This window comes from Eptatretus burgeri, chromosome 16, assembly GCF_056783735.1.
Source record: "Eptatretus burgeri isolate ZD-2024b chromosome 16, Ebu_testis_v1, whole genome shotgun sequence".
In the NCBI taxonomy this organism is placed as follows: Eukaryota; Metazoa; Chordata; class Myxini; order Myxiniformes; family Myxinidae; genus Eptatretus; species Eptatretus burgeri.
In genome coordinates, this window is record NC_140976.1 from 19,898,351 (window position 1) to 19,920,042 (window position 21,692).

Below are 21,692 nucleotides of genomic sequence, written 5' to 3' on the forward strand. Positions count from 1 at the left end.
TAGTGGCAACCCGTATAGGTTGTAATCCATAGCGGTCTAGCCAATGAAACTGCCTCGGCAGCCCTATGCACCTAATGGCACAAGGAGGAAAAGAGGAAGAACATTGACGTAGGAAAATGAAAACTCTCAATTTATTTCCCAATAAATATTACAACTTCTTTAAATCCTTCTAAGTTCTATATAACCATATTCACTTTTTCAAGCGATAGCATCAACCTTGACAGGAAGTGAACAGGAAAACAGGAAGGACCTTGTTCCAAGTGTGCAACACGTTCTTCTAACACGTTCCCTTTATTTGGGCAGTGTATAGGCACACCGCTGCTTCGATCGCTCCCAAAAATTCAAAAAAATAAAAAAACCCAGGTTACTTTCATGAAGCAAAACCATGCGTACTGCTTCTGTGCGGATATCATACATCATGGTTATATAGCCAGGATAATTCAAAATTCACCCCCCAAAGAAAGAAAATGCAAAGATGGGTGAAAAAACAACAATCTTTTTTCAAAACCTGATGGAATGAAACCAAACGTGCACAGGCACAACTTCATGGTCACCTAATTAATCCCTGAAAGTTTTATCTTCCTCGATAAAATCCTCTCGGAGGAGTAGATGTAACGCAACATACATGTAAATCATTCATACAACATACTTTCCTTCCATTTATATATAAATTATTTATCTGCATATGTGCTGTTTAAATTCCTAAAAAAATCACGAAGCATGTATCCAGCCTGCACCAAGTTTAACAATAACTGTTATGGCCACCAGGCGAGGAAAGATTCGCCACCTCTGATCTATGTCATGGACAGAGAATGGCTGGCGATAGTGTTGCGAATTTGGAAGCTTACTGCACACAACAGCCAGGTCCTATAGATCAGCTATATCGGTAAGTATGTGTTTCTAGTTAGGGTCCCGTCCTATGTTTAATGGGTGATTAATTGTACGTGCGCTGTGGGTTATTTTATAGTTTGGATTTTTACATTTTAAACTTCAACAACAACAACGCCCATCTTCGCTTCTTCACCATCGGCCTTTACCACGCGCATGCGTGTCAAGCACAGCCGTAGGCGGAGTCCAATGTGCCAGGCGGGGTTTCGTTGGACGTTGGCCTCTTGGATTTTGCTCCAAATACGGCCATGGCGCCCCTCTCAGCCAATCGGAGGGGTGCAAGCACGTCTGCCGCCTCTCGGCCAATGGGGAGCCAAGGCAACATATTGCGGCTCAACTTCCTGGTCGAGGGGTGAAGACATGAGCACCCCCCCCCCCCGACCAATTTCGGATGACCGGGAGATTGCCCGACACGCCTGTCCAATGAGGAGGGGAATGACACGAGACGGATCCCTCCCACCTAAAGAAAAAGGGATAATTGTGTGGGGGCGATCCGCTGAGAGAGTCTTCCCGCCGTGTATCGCCTGTTTGCGAGCCAGAGGCGAATCGCTTGTCTGCCTGCCGAGCTGACTTGCTTTGCCTGCCTCGTCGCCTGTTTTTTTTCCGGTGGAGCGTGCCAGCGCCCGACGCTACCCTCCGTACCCGGTGCTTGGAGAGCCATCGTGTTGCGGGTTCGAGTCCCACCGGGCCAGATCGTCGAGAACCGCCCGAAGCGGAAAAGGTCCAAGCCAGTCTCTTACCTCCAGCTCACCTTCCCTCCGAGGTGGGGGTATCAATAACGGCCGCGGCCACCATTTCTTTTTGGGGGGTGTGTGTCTGTGTGTGGGCCTGTCTTTTAAGTAGAAACGTTTAAGTGCCGTGTGTGTAAATTGCATTCCTTTTATTCGGTTAACTCTGTCTTCTTGCGTGTTCCCCTGCCCCATTATAAATAAATATCCCTTTTGTTAAATGTTCCAGCTCGTTTCTGTGTTTCTTTCATTGGCTCGGCACGGTGTGTTTTGAGAATTAGTAAGGCCGTACGGGCCGGTAAATTGTTCATTTGGTCCGACGGGCCTTGGTAATCTCCGCTCGGGTTACACACGGTTCAGGCTTGGTGACGGCTCGTTCCACTCGAGGTCCGTCGAAGGTGTGAATTCCCCGGTAGCTTTGTCCGCGTGGGTACTTAGGTATATTGAAGTTTGGCAATTGACCCGACCCCACACGGTCGAATTATTGGCGATTCATGGTTCAGCAAGGGACCCATACCTGTCGGACTTATCCAAAAGGCATGACCTCAATTCCGGTGTGTTCAGTGGAGCCGACTCCACTGCTCCCTCTGGTGGTCATGCTCGCCACCGACACCTGGCCCCGCAACAATAGTATCTCCCTCCTGGTAATTTTCAGACCTAAACAAAAGCTACATGTGAGTGCAGTGGGATTGAATAAAACTTGCATGATATATGGAGAAAAGTGACAAACTTTTACTATATTCCATTAACTTGATCCTCCCGCAAAGAGTTACAACTGATGTTCCAGCTGATGGATCGTGTGCCAAATGGAATCGAGCCCATGCTGAAGGACCTTGAGGAGCACATAGTCAGTGCCGGCTTGGCTGACATGGTGGCCGCAGCAGAGACAATTACCACTGTAAGCCTTTCTTTTCATTCCTTTTGGGGAAGGGAGCGAGGATGGGTGCCGCTGATTAAACTGTGTACGGTGCTTGGTACATATATCCAGCTCACACCAAGTGCGCTCACTGTTCCAAGCTATCATACAGCTGGATGATAGCTTGGAACGGTAAATGCTGTGTTGCTTGGATAGTTTAAAATCTGCAACGTTTCTCCTGACGTTTTTTTTAAACAGGATTCCGAGAAGTACGTCGAGCAGCTCCTCATGCTCTTCCACCGATTCAGCTTGCTGGTGCACGAAGCATTTCGAGATGATCCTCGCTTCCTCACAGGCCGTGACAAGGTTCCGCATCTCGTACCCCACCCCTCACCCTCTCATATTCCTTCCTACCCTTTGACCCTTTTCAAACGACCAATGGATGTAACTTTATCAGAGTGTGTACTTGTGCTCATTCAGCTTTTGTTGCCTTTTCCATCTTGCATTTTGAAATGTACCAATTGTTGTACATTTGTCTCGTCCCATTTGTTCCGTGTCGAACAACCATGTAGAGTGGGAACGGGTGCTTTGTCCTTGGTGCATAATGGTTTGTTTCCAAACATTTATTTCAAACTGTCAACATACAAATCGGTGACTTGTGTGCGTTAACCTTCAAAATGAAAGGAGAATTAAACGTAGAATGAGAACTGCTGATTCTGATCATTATCCAAATTTTTATTGGGAAAAGGGAAGGGTGGGGGATGGTGGAAGTTTTGACAATGTGATTGTTGATGAGAGAGCTGCAGACTGTACCTCATACAAGGTAACCCATAATGATCTGCTGAAATGCACCTGATCTGGTGAGATCTTGAAAGATGAGTGGAGCGAAGCCCATTTCGTAAGTGGATGGGAAACTTTTATGGAAGTCCAATTGTTGCTGACACAGGGACAGAGTTGTAGCTCATTTGGGAACATACTTGCTTCTGAGCTGTCTGGCCCTGGATTTGTTCTCTTGTAGAGTCAAATATGACTAAAAACTGCTGTCCTGCTGCAGTGCCACTTGGGGTGCTATATCTTCTGTATCGGTGCATGTTGCCATCGTGATGGTGAAGTGAAGCCATCCTGTTTGACTTTGGTGTAAAGATCCCACGGCAACTCTTGAAGAGAGTAGGCCATTCTTTGCTCGTACACACCGTGCCTGGAGATTAATGGGATATGTGAGTTGATAATGAGAGGTGGATTTTGTCACTTTAAGATAATAGTAAGAACAGGGTTACTACATCGAAGATGAGTAAATTAACAAATCAAATGAATGGTGTGTGGCCAAAGCACAGGATTGATTGTCAAAAATTTCCTCCCACATCTATTTTGATGTACAGTACTGGATAATCCTTGTTTAATCGTTCTCACTAACCTTTCATCACATGACCTGAACCTTTTGTTCCTTTGACAGGCTTACAAGGCAGTTGTCAATGATGCCACAATTTTCAAGCTTGAACTCCCAACCAAGCAGAAGGGGTGAGATATATTGTGGCACCGCATGCTTGCTCTGTTGGCACCTCCTCAACCTCTTCTTAAAGGATGTTGCTCAAAAGTATGCTTTATTTTTGTCATTAGGTTTAATATGCATTTATTTCACAATTCTCGACTTGTATTTATCGTGACGTCATGTGGTAGTACTGATACGTAAACAAAATGCACATGGTATGCCATCTGTTTGGTGATCACAAAGGCCTGTTTGATTTTTTTCAGTCCTAATTTAGAGTTTAACTCGATATTTGACTGATAAGTTGTCGACCATACCACTACGAAGGTGTTTCTGTGGACCACTGGTTTTAATTGCAAGTCTTGTTTCTCGCTCACGGACAGGAATAACGAGAAACCCTTTTTATTCCTTGTGGTTTGAAGGCTCAGCTCAAAGACACAGCCAGAATCGAAATGCCCTGAACTTTTGGCGAATTATTGTGACATGCTGCTGCGCAAAACACCACTCAGCAAGAAACTTGCATCAGAAGAGATTGATGCCAAACTTCGTGAAGTGGTAAATGGCACGCAGCCTGGGATGGAGGGAATGGGTGTCTGGGAGGAGGAATGTACAAACTTAATTGGAGAGGCAAGCATTTTTACACACCATCGAGGTGTTGGATGACCTGAGATGGCAGTGAACAGCTGTCTTGAAGCCCGGGGGGGGAAGAATGGGATTGAAGATATTGAGGCAGTTGGTTCCACAGGTGAGAAAAAAAGAGGAATGAATGAGTGGAGGTGAGCAGTGATTCTGGATTTTGGGAGTTTCACCAGGCAGGGGTTACTGGCAGACTATGTGAATCCTGCAGAGACCTGGGGGGGAGAGGAGAGAAGCCAGATCATGGAAAGGGCAGAGGGTGCAAGAACTGAAACAAGGTGAAGGAAGACAGAGAAACCATCGACCTGTCTGCGATGGGAAAGTGCTAGGCCTGGTAACTCGGCTTCATCGTGGGAGATTCCAATGATTTTAAGGGCCTTGATGTCAAGTTGAGCAAGGTGTGAGTGAGGTAGAGGCACCAGCCCAGAGGGGAAAACATTACTCCATCAAGTTGCTGACAAAGGCCTTGTATGTCGATGAAAGTTTAGGTGTGCCAAGAAAATACTACACAGGAAAGGATGCCCAGTCGACGACTGCATTTGCAGGCCAACTTAGCTATGTGGTTTGCCCTGAAAAGATCATGGCTGATTGTGAGGCACAAGAGTTTGAGTGACTGAAATTCTTCAAGAGAATTATTAAAGTGGATTAGAGGGTTTGCCAGATGGTCCTTTCAGAGAGACAGAGTGATAGTGTGAGATTTGTCAGTATTAAGACATACTCCAAGTGTTGACCAACTTGTGACTCTACCAAGGTTTGCAGAGAGGGAAGAGGCTGCTGCCTGCCTGTCTGAAAGACGAGTTCCTAATCTTCATAAAAGATCTCTATGACTGGAAAATCCTCTTTAAATATTTCCTGATGACTCTACCCTCTGCCTTGACATCGCTTATCCTTCTGACAGGTAGGCAGCAGCCTCTTCCCTCTCTTCAGACCTTGACAAAATCACAAACTGGTCAAACACTTTGATTATGTCTTTTAACTCTGAGAAATCACACACACACACACACACACACACACACACACACACACACACACACACACACACACACACACACACACACACACACACACACACACACACACACACACACACACACACACACTCTCTGTACGAGAGGACCATGCCGCAAATGCTCCCATCTACTTTCTCAACAACCCTCCCAAAGATGCTCTTTCACTCAAACTCTTGGGTCTAACTCTCAGCCATGATCTATCTCTTGGGCAAACCACATTTCAAAGTTGGCCTCAAAAACCAGATGCCAACTGGGCATCCTCTGTCGTACAAAGTCCTTCCTTAGCACACCTGAGCTCCTATCCAACTACAAGGCTTTCATCTGCAGCTTGATGCAGTACTGCTCTCCCCTCTGGACTGGCTCCCCTGCCTCACATCTTGCTCAGCTTGATTCCATGGAAACGAGGCTTTCAAGACCATTGGAATTTATCGCGATGAAGCTGAGTCTATGGGCCTATCACTTCGCCATTGCTGACAGGTGAGTGGTCTGTCTTGTTCTGCCTCCTTTCTGGTCTTGCACCCTTTGCCATCAACGTGCTTTGTCCCCTCCAGCTATCTGCAGGATGAACGCAGTCCCACAGCAACCCACTCCGAGTGAAACTACCAAAATCCAGCACCACTGCTCATCTCCACTCATATGTTCCTCTTTTTTCCCACCTGTGGAATCAATTCCACACTCTTCAATCCCGTTCTTCCCTCCTGGTCTTCAAGACAGCTGTTCACCACCATTTCAAATCATCCCCCATCCAAAACCATGATCTTTTCTCCACCCATTAAACCACTTCCCACCCCTACCAAAATGTTGCTTCCATATCCATCTTGTCCACCCCTTGCGTTCTCCCCCATCCCTTGTTTGATCGTCTGTCGATTTTTCTCCCTCCGCCCTGCTGTTGGCATTGTCCCCTTCTCTTCCTGCTGTTCTTTTTATGTGTCCTGATCCGTTCTGTGTTCTAGCTCTTCCACAAGCCTTGACTATGCTTACAAAAAAGGACTGGCCCCAGTACACTGCCTTGGGCACTCCAGCTTTGACAGTGAGAGGAGATGAAAGGATTCCGTAGAGAGCCACACGTTGGCTACAAGATTGGAGCAAGTCAGTGAGCCTTTTGTGGAGTTGGCCTTGGATGCCATAGGCAGATGGTTTGAAAAGCAAGGCTTGGCGCCAGACTGTATTGAATGCTCGAAATACGTCCAGAGAGATGGCCGTGATCTCCATATCTCATAATGAGGGCCTCCATCCATTGTTGGGAGAGCAGAAGCAACATGTCCCAGGAAGATTGACTGGGTCTGCATCTGAACTGATGGTCTGCAATCAGGTCGTTTCAGAGGAAGGATTTGATGTCAGCTGTGATGATGGATTCCATGACCTTGCTGATGATTGGAAGTAAGCTGACAGATACGTAGTTAAGGGGATCGGTTTTTCCATCTTGTTTATGTCATGTGATATTGGATGACTTCCAAGCAGATGGAAGATGACATATAATAGGACAAGTGAAATAGATAGCAGAGCAGAAAGAGGATTGCAAGAGCAGCAGAGTATGTTTTTAGCACACGTGCACTGATGCCATCCTGGCCAGTTGAAGAATCAGTCGAAGATTGCCAAAAACTTCTCCACCTGTTCAATTGACGAGGACAAAGTCCAGGAGGAGTGAGATACGACTGGGCAGGGTGGGTACAGAGAGCGAGTGGTTGGGGATGCAAGATTTTGAAGGAAACACAGATTTGAGGCAATCTGCTTTCTCATGAGCAGTCGGCTGTGGTGCCATTTGAAGTTAGGTAAGGGATGGAGGGGGGCATTATCCAGACAGACTTCACAAGGCACCACCAGATGTTAGAGGCATGAGACGCATTTTAAAGTTCAGTCTTGAGGGGTTGGCCAGGTGTTTTCTGGAACTCCTGAGAGTGGACACACTTGTTGCGGGCTTTGTGCAGTGATCAGAGGTTGCCTTCGGTCGGATTTGCCTTCCAGGTAGAGAAGCTAAGTTGTTTCAAGGAAACTGCCTCACTGCGGGATTCAGTGTGCAATGGGTGGGATTAGGGGTATGATAACTAAAGGTATGTGTATGTGTATGTGTTTAAAAAAAAATTCCAGGCTGCTTTGATGTAACATTTTAAAAATATTTGGTATGACTTGGCCAGGTTTGGTTTGAACCACCAACCTCTGAGACTCAGACTGGATGCTCTAATCATTATGCCAGTGAAAGTGTGATAATGAATGGGGAGGGGGTGGTGGCAGCCTCATAAGGCAATGGCTCAGATCCTGCAAAAATGGGTACTCTTAACTACAGGCCTATTAGTTTGCTTCCAATTATAAGCAAGGTCATGGAATCTATGATTGCAGTTGACATCAAATCCTTACTTTTCTCCAACAGCTTGATCTCAGATCATCAGTTCCGTTTCAGACCCTTTATTCTACCCTGAACATGCTGCTTCGACTCTCCCAACAATTGATGGAAGCCCTCAATCTCAGACATGACATCAGGGCCGTCTCTCTGGACATATCTCAAACATTTGATACAGTCTGACATCCCGCCTTGATCTTCAAGCTCTCTGCTTATGGTATCCAAGACCAACTATACACATGGCTTTTTGACTTCCTCCACTTCCGTAGTCAGTGTGTAGTTCTTAATGGCACAGATTTATTTTGACGCCGGTCACCGGTCTTTTTACTCGCAAAGCTTTCACATTAGACCGGCAACTTTGACGGAAAAAAGTATGATGCAGAAGGGGTCCAGTTATATAATTGGTTCACGAAAAATATTTTCACGAAAAAAATAAGTGACCACTATATTCGTTATTGTTGTGTGTCTGTCTGTTGAGTCGTCGATCGAGTTGAAAAAAAAAAAATTCCAACAATTTTTTTTTTGAGATTTGTTCTACCCTTATTATCAGTATTTAAAATGGCGATTTCAGTTAATACAATGGCGATTTCGATGAAACTTGGTTGGTAGGTTCATACCATGACCTAGTTGTGTGCAAATGAGAACCGTTGCTCTGGACTCCACCGATGCCGAGCAACAGGACTTTGAAATTTTTTGTCTCTGTCTGTCTGTCTGTTTGTCTGTTCGGTCCAGTGCTCCGTTAATACAATGGCGATTTCGATGAAACTTGGTTGGGAGGTTCATACCATGACCGAGTTGTGTGCAAATGAGAACCGTTTCTATGGACACCACTGTTGCCTAGCAACAGGACTTTGAAATTTTTGAAAAATCATAAAAAATTTGTTTTTTCAAAAATCGGGCCACGAGCGACTGTGGGCAGTACATTCAGCCATATTGTCAAAAATTTCCAGCCGGATCCTATGAAAACTGTCAGAGAAGATATACTGAATGAACCCTGGTCGAAAACAATAAAAAAAACGAAGTTTGTTATGAGTCAGATATACATGAAACTGGTATGGTAGGTTCATGGTATGTCCTAGTTATGTGTGAGAAAGAACCGTTGCTGTGGACCCCTCCATTGCCTAGCAACGGCCGAAAAACCTCTAAATGTGGGTATTTTAACCAAATTTTATTTATTTAACGAAACGAAAAGGTTTCCCATGGTCAGGCGTCTGTTGAGAGGGGTTTTTCCCTCAACAGACAGATAGAGAAGGACAACCTGGGTGAAGGCATGCTTGTGGCAATGAGACAGATCATTGATTATTTTGTACTGGTAGGTGGAATGCTCAAAGTTGAAATCACAAAGGAACTGCTATCCTCAGCCTCCAGTTCTCGACATAAATACCATCAATATCTTGAAGAAGAGAAAAGAAAGAAAGGGCAAGAAGCCATCCAAAGAAAACGAAAAATGGTTGAAGATGAAGTGGATGGTTTGAAAAAGAGAAAGAAGGTGTTGGAAACTGACATAGAAGGTCTGACCACATTGTCAGAAAAGTATGTAGACGAGGCTGAGGCAAAAGGTGGCAAAACCAGCCACAGTCTTCTGGTAAAATCAAATGCTCTCAGACACTCTGCCAAGCAAAAACGAGGGGAACTCAAAGTTCTAGAAAGAGAAATTGAGGAGTAGGCTAAATCCTTGCCTGCTATGTCCTAATTGGATATTGCAATGACATGTAGCTAACAAAATGTACTGTTCTGTAGTGTAGAAGCAGTCAGGAGCTGCTGCAACTTTGCAGGTGGCAGCACCGACAATAACATTTTAACATAACAACACATTAACATTGAGAGTGCTGCCATCTGGAAACTTGTGACTGCTCCTGGCTGATTCTACAGTAACTGTGAAGTGAATTTGCCAATTGGCTGTGTGGCGCGTTGTGCCTTGTCGACTGAATAAGCTCCTGCTGTGACCTCTGACCTCTGTATGTTCATTATTAAAATATATTTTTTGCAAACTTACTATCTTTGTTAATTTCGAGGTGACTCACCTCAATTTACCCCTAGAATTTCTAGGATGTGGTCCTTAAAAAGGGGTTATTTTAGCCCTTAAAAGTCCTTAAAAAAGACATCTCAAAATAAGTGGGAACCCTGACCTGGTTTTTGACATTCTTCGACGAACTAACTCCAATAAGCTATAGCACGCATCCTGTTTCCTTATTTTAATGTCCACAAGATTGTTTTGTGACCTTTAAAGGTTATGCAAAGGTCAAATTTTTAAAGTTGTTGAACAAAACCGGGTTTTCGACATTTTGCAGCAAATAACCTGTCACTCGTACCACATCATGTTGATAATTTTTATAACTTGGTCAAACATTATCACATTGTCTCATCCTTGACTTCTGAAACAATCTACATCGTCAAATACCCCTCGTGAACCATCGTCTTCTTTAGACTTGTCTTCATCTTAAAGTAGTGGCAGTTTTGTCTGTCTGTCCATTATGCAGCGTCATTATGTCTTTGACGTCATTCGAGCATAGGACGGCTGACTTCAGCATCCACAATTTATATTTTCATGCATTTCAGGCCGAACACATTGTCGAACCTGTCATATTCACAATCGCCATGCACTACCTTTGTGTTTTCCATTCATTGTGAAACACAAACAAAGCGATTGTTAAAAAATGATCATCAAATATTAAAAGGATAGGTGTCATGGGCCTTCTAACAACACAGTACATATAGGTCTTAGGCTTCATTCCTTTGGCCTCGTCTTCAGGTTTTTTTTTTTCTGGAGCGATCAAGACAGCGTTCCAGACCTCCAGCACAGGTTTGTTTTCCCTGCGAGAGGTTAAGGCTTTTATTGCGAGAGTAACAAATTAGTCTGTTTCTTAATTCAGCGCTATCATTTTCGTAATAATAATAATGTAACGTTAATAATAATAATGAGAATAGTAACTATAAATGTAACTGCAATCCCTTTGTCATGACTGCAAAATTACTGGATTAAAGCGGTGTATTATTAATGACTCAAATGAGAAGCGGTGTACTGATCGTCAAATTCTTCTGATGGTCCGACGAGGGAGGTGACCAAACATCAATGCTTGCATGAAAAACTCTCCATTGTGACGACATTGCACGATGCTAACTTTCAGAAGAAATGTGCACGTGCTCAATTTGGTGGTGCAGATGAAGGAAGTCGAAAACTACTCGAGCATTTTGCTGATAATTGCATTACCACCTGCTCGTTGTGTGAACTCGGAAGATGACGTTATCAAAAATTTTGAGAACCATCCAACCATACAAGTTCTGAGTGGTTGGCTTCACGTGCGATTTTTTTTATTTTATTTTTTAACCACAACAAATAGCATGGTTGATCTTCCAGTCTACACAGTAAGATCTTCTAGTTGACCGCCTGTTGGATATTGGGTGACCTTTCACCGTCAAAAGTGTCTTCTTTGGCTGATCAAAACCTATTTGCCCTTTATTCACCTGAGTTTCTGAACCTATTAAATCTTTCAGGTCTGCCACCGCACGAGATGTCACGGAAGTTTAACACTCCCATCATGCTGTTGCAAAATCTCAATCCTCGCAATGGCCGCTGTAACGGAACGCATTACATCTTAACCAAGGTCACTGTCTTCTTGAGGAGCGGATGCTTAGTGGTGAACGTGCCGGGTCTATTCTTATTCCTTGAATTCTTCTTTCTCCATCTGACACAGGTTTTCCTTTCCAACTCCGCCGACGTCAGTTTCCGATCACGCCAGTCTTTGGGATGACTATCGACGAAAGCCAGGGTCAGAACCTGCGGCGGTGTGGAGACCTGCTCCCCCACCAGTGCCTTTACATGAGGACATCTATACATTGCAACGAGTAGAGTAGGAGACCCATTTAATCAGCGCATCTTCGCCAACCAGAGTGAATTTTCAGACAAGGAGAGGGGCCGAACATGCTGCAGGCCGACAAACCCGCAGTGTTGTTTAAAATGAGTGTATAAACTCAGGGGCAGATCCAGTTTGAAATTTGGAGGGTTAACAGTTCCCAGGAAAATGTTGCTTTTTCAAAACTTAAAATGGACTAATTCAGCTCAGCAAACAAAACCTTTTATAGTTCACTACAACAAATGTAGGCTATATGTAAGAACTTGATTACCAGGGACCCTTTATGAGCGGCGTGGTTTTAGACGGTGTTCGGAAGTTGACTGTGTACTGCACCGTTAGGGTGCCCAGGCTGACTAAACTGTTTGAACTAGAACGGCACTCAGTGGAGTGCATAGCTCCACCAGGCTGAACAGTTTATGTTTTGTGTCTCACTGACAGGCCAGATCTGCATACGGAGCTTAGCCAAAATCGAATCAAATCGTTCTGGTCACCTCCCAAAGTCGTCGTCCAAGTTTTGTCATAAACCGTCCAAAACTTTTTGAACTCTCATGCTACATATCGTTTGTGGCCCCATCTCTCAATGGTGAGGAATCACTTAAAAATTCTCTTATCAGGATCTTCACCCAAATCTAATCAATGCGTCCTTATCACGCACCCAACCTGTCCATCAAGTTTCATACGAATCCGTCCATAACTTTTTGAGATATCCTGCTAACAGAGATGGGTGAAAACATATCCTCTGTCCACCTTCGGTGGCCAAGGTAATTATCAGGAGCACACCAATGCTCGCTAGCTGAGGAGTCATGTTATCAGGAGTAATGATAGCTCAGTTATTGAATGACAACAAAAGCAATTTAAATTATGAACTCTTTAATATATGTTAAGTTCAAAGGTAAAACATACATTTGTACACAGACCATAACAAACTTACAAATGAGCAAAATACTTGCACAGTTTCTAGAATGCCATCATCAATTTTTGCATTTTTACCTCTGCCACTGAAGGTGGGTGGAGTTTATGTTTTCTCCCCTATCTGTCTTTGTTTGTTTCTGTCTGTCTGACTGTATCTGTGAACAGGATATCTCAAACAGTTGTGGAAGAATTCGGACAAAATTTGGTGGACAGATTGGGTGTGTGACAAGGACTAATTGATTGGATTTTGGTGAAAATCCAGATCCAGATACGATAACTTTTTCAGTGATTCTTCACCATTGAGAAAGAGTGCTAAAAAGGCTATACAGCACGATATCTCAAAACGTTGTGGACGAGTTGGAAAAAAAAAAAAAAAACTTGATGGATGAGTTGGATAGGTGACAAGAACAAGCTGATTAGATATTCGTTCAAGTCCGGATCTCGGTCGGGCCTGTCAGTGGGATACAAAACGTAAACTGTTCAACCTGGAGGAGGTACGCGCTCTACTGAGTGGCATTATAGTTTTCTTGTCGTGTTCCAAGACATGTAATTACCTCCACCACTGAAAGTGAAGGAGGTTATGTTTTCACCCCTTTGTCTGTTTGTTTGTTAGTGTGCAGGATATCTCAAAAAGTTGTGGACAGATTCTGATGAAATTTTGTGGACTGGTTGGGTGTTTCAGAGGGACGAACTGATTAGATTTTGGTGAAGATCCGAATCCGGATCAGACTACTAGAATTTTAAGTGATTCTTCACCATTGATAGATAGGGCCAAAAAGATAAATAGCCCAATATCTCAAAAAGTTGTGGGTGGATTCGGATGAAACTTGGTGGACAGGTTGCGTGTGTGACAAGGAAGAATTGATTCAATTTTGGTCATTTTTTACATTCTTAAATGGCTGAGAATGCAGGAAAGACCCTCTAATAACCTCCGGCATCTGAGGCCCACCCCAGAGCCCCAGACTACAGTTGTAGGACCCCAAACTGGCAATATTTAATTTTGACCTGCAACTGAAAATATTAAATATAATCACTGCATCTCTTTCTCTTTTTCTCTCTCTCTAGACTGGGCTGCCCCAAGGCAGTTTCTTGGGCTTGGCCATGTTCCTCATCTTCATCAACGATCTTTCTTATTTCCTGGAAAATCCTCTCTGCTGATTATACCACCCTCTGCCGTATCATTTCTCATCCAACTGACAGACAGGCAGCAGCCTCTTCCTTCTCTGCAGACATTGATAGAATCAGGAACTGGTCAAACACACTTGGAATATGCCTTTCATCCCCGACAAATCCCACACATTCATCCTGTCTCTCCGAAAGGACCGTAATGCAAATCCTCCCATCTTCCTCCTAAACAAACTACTTGACGAGGCTAAGTTACTTATCAGCCATGACCTTTCTTGGGCAAAGAATATTTCTAAGATGGCGTCCAAAGCCAGTTGCCAACTCGGCATCTTCCATTATGCAAGGTCTTTCCTTGGCCAATCAACTTTTGATAACCAACACAAGGCTTTCATTGCTGGAGTACTGCTGTTCCCTTTGGGCTGGCACCCCTGCCTCACACCTTTCCCTCGTTGATGCCATGGAAAGCATGGCCCTTGAAATCATTGGGATCTCCCACGACAAAGCAGTGTCTAGGCCTATCTCTTTCCCTTCATAGACAGTTTGGTGGCCTCTGTATTCTATCGCTTCTTTTTTGGTCTTGCACCCTCTGCCCTCTCTTGGTTGTGTCCCTCTCAGGTTTCTGCAGGATCTACATGGTATGCCAGTAGTCACGCTCTTCTTGTTAAATTCCAAAATCCAGGCCTACTGCTCACCACCTCTCATTTGTTCCTCTTTTCTCACCTTTCCTCCAGTGCTTCAAGACAGCTGCTCACCACTAACTTTGGTCATCCCCCATCCACAACTCATGACATCTTCCACCCCAAATTACCCCATTCCTAAGCATTCCCTTTTTCCATGTTGTGATTTTTTTTTCCCCCCACTTCCCGCTCACCTCATTTGGTTTGTTAATTGTTGGTTGGTTTGTTCCTTTTCTGCTTTCCCCTTCAACTCGTGTATAGCTTGATAACCCCCATGTGTCATTATCTCATTCTCACTTCCATTCTGTTGTTGGCGTTTCCCACTTCCCATTTTGCTCGAGCGCTTTAACGAGCCTCATTCGTGTATTCCAAAAAAAAAAATGGCTTGCCATCTTAGAGTAGTTTGGGGAATAATGTGATTGGCCTCACTCAGGCAGGTGAGTCCACATTTGAAGAGGTGAGCAAAGGAACGGAGCAGTTAGCTTGGTTTTTGGGAGGGTAAGAAAATATTCTGTTGAATAATTGAAAAGTGCCAACATCGGTGACCTCAATTTTTGTCTTGCACCCTTTCCCCCTACTTTACCCAACCTGAAATCAGCTCCTTGTTCTGAAGTACGTGCAAAACAAGGACGTGTTCATGCGCTACCATAAGGCTCATCTCACGCGACGACTTATCCTGGATATTTCTGCAGACAGCGAGACGGAAGAAAACATGGTTGAGTGGCTCAGGGTATGAATGGAGAAATAATAACTCGGCTTGGGTTTGAGTTTTCATTTTTGATGTTCAACAATCATTGGTATGTTTGCCAGTGCTTGGCGACGTGGGAACATTACTGTTCTTGAGGAATAGCTTATGACATTTGTTCATCCTTGACAAAGGATGCAAAACAAAATCTTGTGTCTCCGTTGTTTGATGTCATTCCTTCATTTCCACAAATCCCTCCGCCTTACAGGAAGTGGGGATGCCGGCAGACTACGTAAATAAGCTGGCACGGATGTTCCAGGACGTGAAGGTGTCAGAAGACCTCAACCAAGCATTTAAGGAGATGCATAAAAACAACAGGCTTGCTATGGCTGGTATACACAGGCATTTTCTTTGTTTGGTTGAGCTTGTCTTTCTGGTTGACCAGGAATACTTGCTTCGCAATTAGTTCGTCCCATTAAATGATAGACTTGAGGCATGCATTTCAAAATTATTTTGCCTCATCGCCTTGTTTGCGCTGCAACAGATTCTGTTAACATCAAGATCCTCAACGCTGGTGCTTGGTCAAGAAGTTCTGAGAAGATGTTTGTGTCTCTTCCCACGGAGTTGGAGGACCTGATCCCAGAGGTGGAGGACTTCTACAAGAAGAACCACAGTGGGCGCAAACTCCACTGGCACCACCTCATGTCGAATGGAATTGTGGGTGTATTCATTTTTGCCTTTCGTGATGTGAAAAATTGAGGTGTGTGGTTCGTCCTCTTTGTTGTGAGATGCTTCAAGAAACAATGTTACCTCTCCCTCTACCCCCCCCCCCTCCTCCAGATCACCTTTAAGAATGAACTGGGCCAGTTTGATCTGGAGGTGACTACCTTCCAGCTTGCCATCCTGTTTGCCTGGAACCAGCGACCACACGAAAAAATTAGCTTTGAGAACCTAAAGCTGGCTACGGAGTTGCCGGATGCCGAGTTACGGCGCACCCTCTGGGTGAGTGCATTGATGAGTGCAAAGACATATGGAGCAATGGCAAGGACATCTCGATACCGTGAAAAGCAGCAACGTGAAACATCAGCTGAAACTATTAATTGTTGGTGTCTGTACTTTTGTGATTTTTGCAGTCACTCGTCGCCTTCCCAAAACTCAAGCGCCAAGTTCTCCTTTACGACCCCCAAGCAAACTCCCCCAAAGACTTTATGGAGGGGACAATCTTCTGGAGCAATCAGGAGTTTGCTTTAATGTATTCATTCATTTAATCCCTGTCTGTTTCTTTCAATCTATGCCTGAAAAGATCTGAGTTGAGTATCTGTAATATTGCCTTACCGCTTGTGGGAGAGATAATGCATGCAGATTTCCCTCGTTGCTGGTCCTGCCCTAGTAAGAATGCGAAAGTGCAGAAACGGGGCAAGATCAACCTGATCGGCCGCCTGCAGCTCACGACGGAGCGGAGCAGAGAGGAGGAGAACGAAGGCATCATCCAACTTCGAATTCTTCGCACACAGGCGAGTCCAGTGAAGGGCCTTGTGGTTTTGGCTTCTTCCACCGTGATCCGTCTACTCGGTTTGAAAGTCAGACCAATTTGATTTTGCTTTTGCAGGAAGCCATAATACAGATCATGAAAATGCGGAAAAAGATCTCCAACGCACAGCTGCAGACGGAGCTGGTGGAGATTCTCAAGAACATGTTCCTGCCACAGAAGAAGATGATCAAGGAGCAGATCGAGTGGCTCATCGAGCACAAATATATCCGGCGGGACGAAGACAACATCAACACTTTCATCTATGTGGCCTGAGGAGTATCAGGCACTCCAAGGACAAGATGTTCAGCGATCGCCTTTCAGTTTGTTTGCTTGGGTTCTCCGATGACATCTACTTTGGTTTTGGTGAACGCTTCTTTAAAAGTATAATTTTTGTGCAGGCTTCACTCCTATTGGGGGGGGGGGAGACCCAAGTATTAGTCCTCCAGTGGGTCTGGACCTTGAACTCGATAATATACCCTGCCTTTTTGAAGAACAAAAAAGCTGGAAGTGTTGCCGTTTGTATTTCCTAGGGAATTACCCAATTACGTTTTCTCGCTCCAAAAGTTTGATCGGTTTGCTTTTGAGGGAAAGCAGTCTTCCTGCTGACCAGCTCCTTCGCTGTTGGTGAACTTGCGATATTCGGAAGGCCACAGATGCTGGTGCGATATCATTGTGCTGAAAAGAATGTGAAGATGTTAACGGCAGAGCGTTCGCCTCATCATTTTCCACGAGTCTCCGCTTGAATCGCCACACGTCGGGTTGTCTTCGACAGGTTCGAGTCCCCATACGTGAGAGGCTGACACTCGGTTCCTTCTTGATGTGAAGCATATAGGAATGAAGCTTTTTGGGGGGGGGGGCGGGGGAAGCGGAGGCTTTTTCTTCTTCATGTGGGTGAAGATGAAGTGTTTCGTTTCGTTTGGAAAAAAAAAAAAAACAATTGTGGACATTTGATTGAAGCGTCAAACATTCTCTTATGTCTGCAAAGGGCGAAAACTGTGATCTCACTTGGCTCAAAGCCAAGCGGCTTAATGCTGGGAATGAAATGGGCACGGTGTGAATGGAGTGTACCAAATTACCTTTTACTTTTTGTTTTGACTGTATGGATTCTTCTCGACGAGATTTTACCCTTGGCACTTGTAACTAGTGTAAATGCATGCTTTGTGTGTAAATGAAAAAGAAAACAAAAAAAAACCAGTGCAAAGCGAACCTTACCTTGAATTGCGACTTTTTCATATCTCCTTGCAATACGTCAACTACACCTTTTGGTGTGAGAGGAAAACGGGTTGCAGTGCGTGCTGAAATGAATTGAGTTTGGCTAAATAAGTCATCATTTGAGGTTTGGAATGGGGGACGGGAGAGGTCAGTGGTGGGGGGGGGGAGGGTCGGGTGGTGGCGGTGCATGCACGTGCGCACCCCCTCTCTCCCACTTCCTATTCTCCAAAATGTGTTAAGTTTTCAGTTGCTGTGATGTATAAACCTTAAGTAAACTGAAATAAAATGTTATTTCTCAGACGTTATGTTTACTGCCTATTGCACAACCATAGTGGTACAGTTTCTAGCTAATGGTCGTATTCCAGAAGATGCTTTCAATGGGTAGCCCACTTCATGCAGCATAACAAACAGCCTGTGTCTGATAAACATTTGTTCCTGTACTTTGTTTGAATTACGATGCAATGTGAATATGTATATAAAATCCTGGAAGTAGTGTTTCACCATATCTCCTGTTTGCTTTGGATGGCAGTCGAAAGCGAAACTTGCATTGATAATTTGAGCATATGTTTAGCCTCGCTCCGTTCCCCAAGGGACAGGAGGGCTATTGTAATCCATCTATGTGGTAGTGTGCACGCGTATCTACTTTAATACAGATTTTTCCTTCTCGGGTCTAACCTAATCGTGGTGGACGGTAATCCTCCACATGTCGGGATGGCACTGGGAAGAAAAATAGCCGCCCCACCAAATGTGTACAAAATGATATGCTGAAGAGCTCCTACAGAGTGAAGTAATAGCCTTCAAAGGGCAAACCTTTTATTCGTGCATTTTCAGAACTAGCAAGAATGATAAAGACGTCAAACTACATCACTAAAGTACATTATTCACCACACCACGTCTCCCCTCGCACCATGTCTCCCCCTCTGCTTCCCCCGCACCACGTCTCCTCTCGGCAGCTTAGAGGGGAGTGTGCATACCTCCAGGCCATCCTCTGAAAACAGGATGACAAAATTCACCAACCTCCATGCTCTTTTCAAGTAATGATACCCTTTTAGTGGTATTACATTTTCATTACCTGTCGTTACATAACATGACCTCAATGATCAGGGTTGATGTGATGGGAAGGGAATTGATCGGATGAACAACAAGGATCCCGTGACAGTTTTGCTCGAAGCTCCGGCCACGCGTACAATGACGTCACCTGGAATGGTGAATCCTTTGACTGGGTTGCAAGGAAATTTAGATACCGAAAGCAGAATAGTAATAAAATGTTAATTATGCCAAGACGAAGTTTGGTGTCCATGAGCGAAGCAGGAAGAGAGAAGATACACAATGTGACAGACAGACATCATCCCTTTACTCCCATCTAGATTTACCCTATGGTATAATCAAATGTTTTTTTTGCACAGGTTTCGGTAAAAGCTTATTGGTCTTACTGAAACGTACCTGTACTTATGCCTCCACCAACGAAGTCGTCGGCGGCATTGTGTTTTCGGTTTGTCCATCCAGGAATAACTTGTCGTGGTAATGAAAACCTCAGAATGGCTGAAGGTATCCAAGTCAAACCTGGTACAATTATGTATAATGATGCAAAGATTAATTTATTAGATTATTGGAGTCAAGAGGTCAAAGGTCATGTCAGGTAAAAATTAAGTTATCGCACGAATTTGTGAATCAGCGATTGGATTTTGATCAAACTTGATACAACTATGTATAATGATGTAAATATACACACCTCCTTCCTCCCACACCCACACTACAACCCTCTCTGCCATGGAGAAAGGAGAAGGCGTTCCGATAGCGCACGGATTTTTCCTCCTACTTTCCCGCGCTTCGGGACGGGGGGAGGGGCGAGTGGAGGGAGAATAGAGAAGCGCTACCAGGATGATTGCTACGAAAAAAAAAACCCGACCCACGAGGAAAATGCCCCCCTTCTGGAAGTTTCCTGCAGGAGCTGGAAGGAGGGCGGGGCGAGAAGGGAGGGGGAATAAAAGGGCACGCTGGGCAAGCGGCAGAATTCGTAACACTGGTGTCCAGGAGCGGGAAACAAACTCTCCTGTCTCCAAACAAAATTAACGGGAATCGGATCAAGGGTGTGCGAAGCGACCCTCCATTCCCCCAAAATACGAGCTGTTTAAATTTATTCCGATAAACAAAATGGCGTTTCAAGGCGAACGGGTGCAGGGTGGTGTAGAAATGTGTATTGATGTAGGATCCATGGCCCGGGACGGTTCTTTTTATAACCACACCGCTAATTGCAATCAGTGGGGACGCTCACCCTCATACACTGAGCATCAACTTTACCGGCAAACGAACTCGAAGTCGCAAAATAGCGGCGCTGCCGCATCTCAGCGCAACACGGGGCGGGGGCTCTCAGCCACCGTTTCTAACCACGGGGTCGTGGCAGGCGGACATTGGCAAACTTCGGGCACAATTGGGGGATGTCGGTACAAAGGTGGAGCATATCGAGAAGGTGCAAATTGGATTGGACGAGGCACAGCGGCGCGCGGACTGGCTTCAGAAAAGTATGTGTGCGTGGAGTCACAACGTTTGGTCAATGCACGAGAACTAATTCGGGAGCGAGAAAAGGAAAAAGATGAACACGACTTGGAATTAAAAAGAAAAACTGAAGGAAGAGGTAAGATCAGGCAAAAAGATAATGGAAATCCGAGAAGAGACGATAAAAAGGGGAGAGAAAAATCTGGAACAGGAGAAGAGCAAATTAGTAATTCCCAGGATAGAGAGAACTTGGAAAACGAAGCTGGAAAAGGGAAAACGGGAACACCATTTGGAATTGAGACAGCTGCAGGAAGACGTAAGAACAGGCAATCAGGAAAGAGAAAGCCTGGAAGATAAGATAAAAAGCAAACAGGAATGGTGGGAATGCTGTAAGAAATTTGAGGAAATGAAGCAGGAATTCAAGATCGACCAATTGAAGAAAACGATGAGATTGGAGAAGGAAGAACATGAGGAACAGTGGGAGAGGAAACAAGAAAGAGTAGTGAAAGAGCAACGAATGAAACGGGAATTTGAGATCAACAAAATGAAGGAAACGATTAGATTGGGGAAGGAGGAACAAGAGAGACGGTGGAATAAAAAACAAGAAGAACACGAATTGGAAATTCACAAACTAAAGGAGATGAGGAAGGAAGAATGTGAAAGAGGTGTGGAGATGAGGACGGAATTAGAAAAAAAAAGCTGCTGAGTTACTGAAACACCAAGACAAAGAAACGGGATTACAAAACGAACTGAGGATGGTGAGAGAGGAGAGAAAGAGAACGGACAATGAAACGTTAAGGAAGCACACTGTGCAGATCGAACAGCTGGAAGCCAAGGCAAGATTAAAGAATGATGCAAGAAAGAGTAGTGAAGGAAAAAGGAATGAGACACAAGAAGAAAATCAGCCAATTGAAGGAAACAGCGAGATTGGAGAAGGAAGAACATGAGAGACGGTGGAGTAGAAAACAAAAAGAAAACGAGTTTGAAGTTAACCAACTCAAGGAGAGAGCAAAGTTGGAAACTCCGAGAAGAGAACGAACAACTCAAAAAGCTCAGAGAGGAAGAACGACTCAAAAGGAGCCAGGAAGGAGAAGGCACAATAATGTGGGATGTGTGACAGCACCACAATAAGTAATGTTGGTGGTGCGGGACTTGATCGACACCACTCGTCGGATGAAAGAACAATTAGGGCAAACCCTGACAAAGGAGACACAAATAAAAATGGAGACGATGGAAATAACAGAGACAAAGAAGGAAA

The 21,692-nt window shown here is 44.5% G+C and overlaps 1 protein-coding gene and 1 long non-coding RNA gene across 4 annotated transcripts in view; one reads left to right on the plus strand and one right to left on the minus strand.

Annotated features, from left to right (window-relative positions):
- Positions 1–18,443, plus strand: part of CUL5 (cullin 5) — a 51,975-nt gene extending 33,532 nt beyond the window's left edge. Inside the window, exons 9-19 of one of the 2 annotated variants that reach the window (XR_015052503.1) lie at positions 2,384–2,514; positions 2,731–2,838; positions 3,926–3,990; positions 4,381–4,513; positions 15,109–15,240; positions 15,464–15,587; positions 15,740–15,912; positions 16,036–16,197; positions 16,329–16,447; positions 16,590–16,713; positions 16,809–18,443. Coding sequence is in view for 1 of the 2 variants with exons in the window: in XM_085860239.1 (XP_085716365.1) it covers positions 2,384–2,514; positions 2,731–2,838; positions 3,926–3,990; positions 4,381–4,513; positions 15,109–15,240; positions 15,464–15,587; positions 15,740–15,912; positions 16,036–16,197; positions 16,329–16,447; positions 16,586–16,713; positions 16,809–16,999 (1,466 nt within the window). In the remaining variant the exon portion in view is untranslated. Of the gene's footprint in view, positions 1–2,383; positions 2,515–2,730; positions 2,839–3,925; positions 3,991–4,380; positions 4,514–15,108; positions 15,241–15,463; positions 15,588–15,739; positions 15,913–16,035; positions 16,198–16,328; positions 16,448–16,585; positions 16,714–16,808 lie in introns of both variants that reach the window. The other variant, XM_085860239.1, reaches the window with a different exon arrangement.
- LOC147010652 (uncharacterized) lies at positions 17,577–19,928 on the minus strand. Of its 2 annotated transcripts, XR_015052504.1 has the most exons (4): positions 19,671–19,928; positions 19,382–19,501; positions 19,011–19,136; positions 17,577–18,926 (listed from the first exon to the last, which is right to left on the minus strand). It is a non-coding gene; the product is annotated as an uncharacterized LOC147010652 (long non-coding RNA). The 2 variants fall into 2 exon arrangements; XR_015052505.1 differs by lacking the exon at positions 19,011–19,136.
- Positions 19,929–21,692: the final 1,764 nt, after the last annotated feature.